Source organism: Paramisgurnus dabryanus, chromosome 23 (genome assembly GCF_030506205.2).
Source record: "Paramisgurnus dabryanus chromosome 23, PD_genome_1.1, whole genome shotgun sequence".
NCBI lineage: Eukaryota > Metazoa > Chordata > Actinopteri > Cypriniformes > Cobitidae > Paramisgurnus > Paramisgurnus dabryanus.
In genome coordinates, this window is record NC_133359.1 from 13,663,728 (window position 1) to 13,670,114 (window position 6,387).

At 38.2% G+C, this 6,387-nt stretch overlaps 1 protein-coding gene across 2 annotated transcripts in view; it reads right to left on the reverse strand.

The window, feature by feature from the left end:
- mical2b (microtubule associated monooxygenase, calponin and LIM domain containing 2b) overlaps positions 1-6,387 on the reverse strand; it is a 66,159-nt gene that overhangs the window by 5,593 nt on the left and 54,179 nt on the right. Inside the window, exons 31-32 of one of the 2 annotated variants that reach the window (XM_065291716.2) lie at positions 5,237-6,077; positions 129-202 (exon numbers count right to left, since the gene is read on the reverse strand). In XM_065291716.2, the coding sequence (XP_065147788.1) occupies positions 129-202; positions 5,237-6,077 (915 nt within the window). Of the gene's footprint in view, positions 1-59; positions 203-5,236; positions 6,078-6,387 lie in introns of those variants that run through there. The other variant, XM_065291709.2, reaches the window with a different exon arrangement.

A 6,387-nucleotide genomic window follows, 5' to 3' on the forward strand; every position in this document is an offset into this window, starting at 1 on the left:
AGCAAATGAAAATATTTATAGACATTACTTAAATACACAAATCATACAGTTCTTTGCTAGAGCATCAATACGCGTTATACACAGACTGGACACTGGGTTTGTTTAAACAGGAAGTGGGATTGTTTTACCCGTCGTGTATCGGGTTCTTGATCTTCTTCACTAGATGAGTTCAGTTCCTGTTGATGATGTTGCTGGGCAGAAGCTGTGAATATAAACGCATAAGAATAATGTCATTAACAAAAGCATATTGCTAATACAGATGATTTATGTATCACGAAAGACAATATACTTTGATTTTAAGCAAGGTCCATTAAACAACAAATAAATAAGCAACAAACTTGAATGTAAATGAAATAAGTAATATTACAATATTGTATAATCACAACAGTCAACATAAGCTGTTGAAAATTAAGATATGCCCAAAGGAAATCAGAGATGGGACCAAGTCACACATGTGCAAGTCTCAAGTCTGAACCTTCAAGTCTCAAGTAAGTCCCAAGTTTTTTTATTCTTGGGCAAGTCAAGTCATGTCGAGTCACAGGCTATGTCAAGTCAAGTCCAAGTCAAGTCACCTTATTATTGTAATTTTACCTGCAGAATCTGATCTTAATAAAGATATATAGAATATAAAGATATAAAGAAATACTCATGTTCAGTAAAATACATCATTGAATTAAACAAAATTGTAATCTCTTCCGTTCGTGCGCCTACATTTGAAATAACGAACTTGAGCATGCAAAAGACGCGATATGTAAACCGGTCCTAATATTGTAGAATCCAGTCATTTTTCTGTGTGTGTGTGTGTGTGTTCAGGTGGCAAACTTAGAAAAAGTAGCCAAGTCTCGTACCGCTCAGATCAAGGGAAGTATTTTAAAAAAATAAATTAAACTTATTTTGCCTACATTTGTCCCTAACACGGTATGATGAGGGTTAATGGCTACTTTAGCTATTATTACATTAGCTAACTACCAACTAACTAACCAGATATTAACAAATTGACAAGCACTTAATGGGCAGAATGGCTCTTCAAATGACAGACGAAATTAGAGGTTGTCGTCTGGCTGCCCGTGATTTTAATGTTGCATGTCTGACAACGCCATTCTCAGCCTGCGCTCCAACTGGGTCAACTTTATTTTTTTAAATAGTTAATATATTTTATATTCAAACTGAAAACATGATGTGATTAACACTTAAGTCATTCAAGTCATCGTGTCTCAAGTCAAGTCAAGTCCCGAGTCTTTAACTTCCAAGTCCGAGTCAAGTCTCAAGTATTTTATTTTTTGTCAAGTCAAGTCACCAGTCACACAAATAGCGACTCAAGTCGACTCGAGTCCAAGTCACCAAGTCACAAGTCCCCATGTCTGAAGGAAATACATACATTTAGCAAAACTGTATTTACAGGTCAACTGACTTACACAAAAGTTGCATGATCAGTCTTTAAACATGCAAAATTACATTATATTGCTGTCTGCTGCAAACAGTGGCTGCGATATGCGTAAACCTAACAACATCCGTCGCCATAATTTTTGGAATAACTAAAAATCTCATGGCAATGTATTTTTTGTATTTTACTACTTGGCTAATTTACTAACAATTCGTACAACTACATTCGTACATTTTTGTACAATTTGCTTTTGCCCCTATGATATTGGAGTTAGAGGGAGGGTTTGGTTATTTTTTATGTTCATGTATTTTTTTGTACTATTTACTTCATACAAGTTTATACAAATAAAATAGAAAAAAATTACACTTTAGACGCATAACATGGGTTAATGGAAACACAATTTCACAATTTATAACTTGTATGTAGATCGTCATCGACACAAAATACGTGTCTGGCACGTCACGTAAACTATGTGCATCACGCGGATGTCAAAATTAGAGTCTGCTGCACACACTTCTAAAGGGTTTATGATAAAAAAGACGCTCGCATTTGCCAGATACTCGCATAATCTCATGCCTAATCAGAGTTTACTGTTAAGGGAGTGTCTTGCATGTTTTTTGTGAACGTGAGCGTCTCTTTTATCATAAACGGGTGTGCAGCTGGCACTTATTTTGACAAAACATGTGATGCACATAGTTTACGTGACGTGCCAAACACATATTTTGAAATGACGAGCTACATACATGTTAGCAAAATGGTGTTTCCATCAATCTGTTTTATGCGTCTAAAGCGTATGGTTCATACAGTATGATGCAACGAACACATTTGAAATGACGAGCAACACATACGACACTCCGAACACTAGGGCTGTAACGATAAATCACGTGTCCCATTAAAAAGACCTGTCTAAAATGGATTCTGCATCGCAAGGCTGCGATTCTGTGTTTAATGCGCAGCTTGTGGGTGTACTACGCGTTTTGGTCAGTGAGAAGTCCTTATCAATCTAAAATCATTATGAGTCGGAGTCGTTTATAATGTGCATTTAAAAAAGCAACACTTGTTAAACAAAACCATTCGAAATATTCTTTATTATCATGAAATACATGAAACAATCTAAAGAACGGCGATATAAATATCCTTCCTTCTAGACATTTCCTGGAATAGCGTCCGTAATGCTACTTCTTCTGTGGCACAATTGGAGTTTCTGCACAAGAGCGCCCTCTGGCTTTTGGATGTGGCGGCATTTCACCGTAATTCATTCAAATTAATTCATTGAGAAAACGCGCATTTGCACGATAAATCGTTAAAGCCCTACCGAACACATATTCTGAATTCGCACCCCTTGGAAAAGAAGTCACCAGCTGCCACTGTTCCCCGCCATTTACGAGTTATCTCGTCAATTAAGAGAAAATGCTTCCCTGCCAATGACGCCGTTTTTACAGTAATCTATAATCTCGCAATTATCAACTAGGTGGCGCTCTTACGCAACTTATAAAAAAACGGAAGCATCGACTAATTTAAAAACAGAACTGTGTATGTTTTGTTCATTGTTCTAAACCTGATCTCTAACAAAAATGCAATTATCTCAGCTTTTTGCTCAAAATTTAGAATTTTTTAAGAAATAAAAAATAATGATAAAATTGATAAAAGAGAACAAACTGATATTTTTTTGTTTGTTTGAAAGCAGAGGGTCTGTTCTTTAATTTTATATATTGTTATATATAAATGTTTATATATTTATAAAATAAATGTTTCTGGAAGGCATTTTGTGAAACTTTTGTGAAAAACTTTTGTGCAAAAAAAAATAAATAAATAAATGCTGGCAGGCAAAAAAAAAATGCTGGCGGGGAAAGGGGTTAATGGAGGCTACTGAGGCAAATAACTGATGCATGGTAGCCATTTCATAATAACCCTCAATAATGCTCTGATACACAACAAGATTAAAGTGGTGTCTTACACCGTTTGAAAATGTCATGTAGGAAATATAATGAACACTGGTAAGTTAATTATTATAACATGCTCTACATCATAATGCAGTGGTTCTCAAACTTTTTCCGCGTGCGGCCCCCCTCCTGTACGGTGCATTCCTTTGCGGCCCCCCCAAAGAAAATTTTTGACAAAAACTGTTCTAAAATTTAACATTTTAATTAAACAATATATATTTAGTTATACAAAGTAGTGCTGTTGGCTAGTAGCCTTATTTTTTTAGGTTTAATTACACAGAATTCATGATAAATTAATGTATTTTGTAAAATGTCATAAAACTGAGGCCCCCTGGCACCATCTCGCGGCCCCCCTGGGGGCCCCGGACCCCAGTTTGAGAACCACTGTCATAAGGTATATAATGGCATAACAGTGGGTGGTAGAGAGTAAATACTCTTTTCTGTCATGGCACAAATGTACAGGATCTGCAATTTAGGAACAAATTGCCCTAAACTAGAGATTTACAAGATCCCAGTTTTAATAAAATTCTGGTCTCTGGATATAGCTTGGGTCTTTCCTTCAATGTAAATCAGCGTTATACTGTTTTTCCTTAAAGGAGACATATCATGCTAAATCCACTTTCTTGGCTCTTAAATGCATTTTGTTGTATATTTGTAGTGTTTATAAGTACATAAAAGTTGAAATTAGTCTCTTCAGGTGCTTTGTTGATATCTTTATATTCTGTTTTGGTCATATTTTCCAACCGGTTCTGATTTTTCTATTATCTATTACGTTTTTTGAACAATTACGTCACAGTATTTGCAGCGGAACTGCTAAATAAGGACATCGACTTCCAGCCTAACACTACGAGCAATCCGCCATTTTATATTTCTCGCTGCGATATTGTAGTCCAAGCTCAAGGATGCAGAAGTTACGAGAGCGTAAGAAATGTACTCACATCTGTGGGTAAAGTCATTTTTGTGTGCCCGAGGCACTTTAAGGATAACTACTTCACCAATCTCCGCCAGTATAAAGAAGGATTTGCCGATAGACTTCGTCTGATTGAGGGGTCAATTACTTCTTTCTTTGGAGATGACGAGCAGAGCACTTCGGTAAGCAGTTTATAACTTAAAGTAAAAAAGTAAAGTACACGGTGGTCATGGTTTAGCAGTGCTGTTTCTCACTCCGAAGGCTGCAGCCTGCGGAGATCGCTTTTGGGCATCAAGCCTGGTTTAAGTTAACTGAGCATCACATTTGCAAGTCATGAGCATATTACAACAACTTACGATTAACTAAGAATAATAGTAAACTTTATAATTGTTAATATTCTGAAATAAGACCGTCTTGATGACGTATGCAGCCTAGATATGCGACCTCCGGAGGCTGCAGCCTCACACCATTGCGATACCTCCATATGAAGACGTTGTTCTGCAGGTTCGTCGTCTTCATTTTCCTCTCAGTCCGTTTCCGACTCTGGCGCGAACATATAAGGCTGGATGGACAAGTCTTCCGTTGTTGACATTTTGTGAATAACGAGTAAATAAAAAGTTTCTGTGCAGCTAGATAATCGTATCTCTGCTATAAAACTACAAAAATGGCCGAACGGGGTGGAGTTTAACCGAGTGTCACCTCTGCAACCTGGAGAGGGGGCAGGGTATGACGTGCATTTAAAAAGACAGTACCAAAACGAGTTGCTCTCAGATGCACATCAGAAAATGGGTAGAAAGGGGGCCTGTGGGGCTATAATAATGAGGAATTCAGACCCAAGCATTGCAGTTTCGCTTTACATAGACCACAAATAGATGATTTATATGTAAAAAGGACAGATTTAAAAGCATGATATGTCTGCTTTAAATAACAAAGTATGAACAAAAGTAATAGTGATATTAATGTTTGCTTTGCCAAGTATGCATTTTGACCTGCCCTTACCTTTGTTTCTAAACCTAGAAAGGATGGTCAAGATGTCCTTTTGGTTGTCTCCTTTGGTCTGACCGGTTTCCTCATTCCTCTTAATCCTTAGAGAGGAGAAGAAATTGAGCTTTCTGGGTGGCAGGGATGCTATATCATCTTTGGTGCCCTTGGACACCTTAGCCCCGAGAGCCACCTGCTCCAGTAATGTAGTGAGCTCGCTTCCACTCCTCACTCTGGATTGACTTTCTCCGCCTGATGGGTTCCTTGGTTCCTCATCTTGGTTGCTTTGTGTGCTGCTTCCTAACAAGGAGCTGAGGCTGAAGGACCCCTCAGACAACGGTCTAGCTTTCAATGGTTGGTTTCTTCTGAGGACCGCGGGATTGTTTCCCTTGTTGGAGAAAGACTTGCGGAAATTGTTGGCCCAGAGTGGGATGCCAAAGAGAGGAGGGCTGGGCTCAGGTGAGGTACGGCTGGGTTCTGGTCGAGCTTCTGGTTCTGGTTGATCCTTCGGTGGATCTTTAGATGTGCTGGCACGCCGTTCCGCCTTAGAGGTGGCTCCAGCTGATGCGGAGAACGTACCAGGAGTGTACAAGTCCCAATTCAGTAGCTTCTCCTTTTCGGATAATGAAAGCAGGAGTCTTTTCTTGGGACTGTTGGAGTTCTGTTCCTCTGGATCAGGAGCTTTGCTGTCAGAAATCGGCTTTTGAGGAGCAACGCTGGCTGTGGAGGGCTCAGGAAGGAAGTGCGAGCGATATCGAGGAACTTTGGGGATTTCATCAAGGGTCGGTGTTGATCTGCTGTTCTCCATTAGGGGGCAGTGAGACTCCGTGGTATGAGTTTCAGGCTTTGGTTGGGACAACTGTGAATAAATTTTTACATGCACATCAACTAAATAATTTATACATTTAGAGGTTGTGTTTTTAGCTTATACATAACATAAGCAATACATAACAGAATTAAAGATTTTAATAGTCATGTTTAGTTGATCAACCTGGTTCAAAGACAATTACTAAAGTATGTTTGTGATCCAAGAAAATTTATCCTACATAATGTAAATAATATTCTGTAAAAATATAACCAGGATATCTTTCATATTGACTGAGTAAGGTCATGTCAAAGATTAAAATCAATGATTTAATTTAAACTTTGATGCTTCTAATCTCATTATT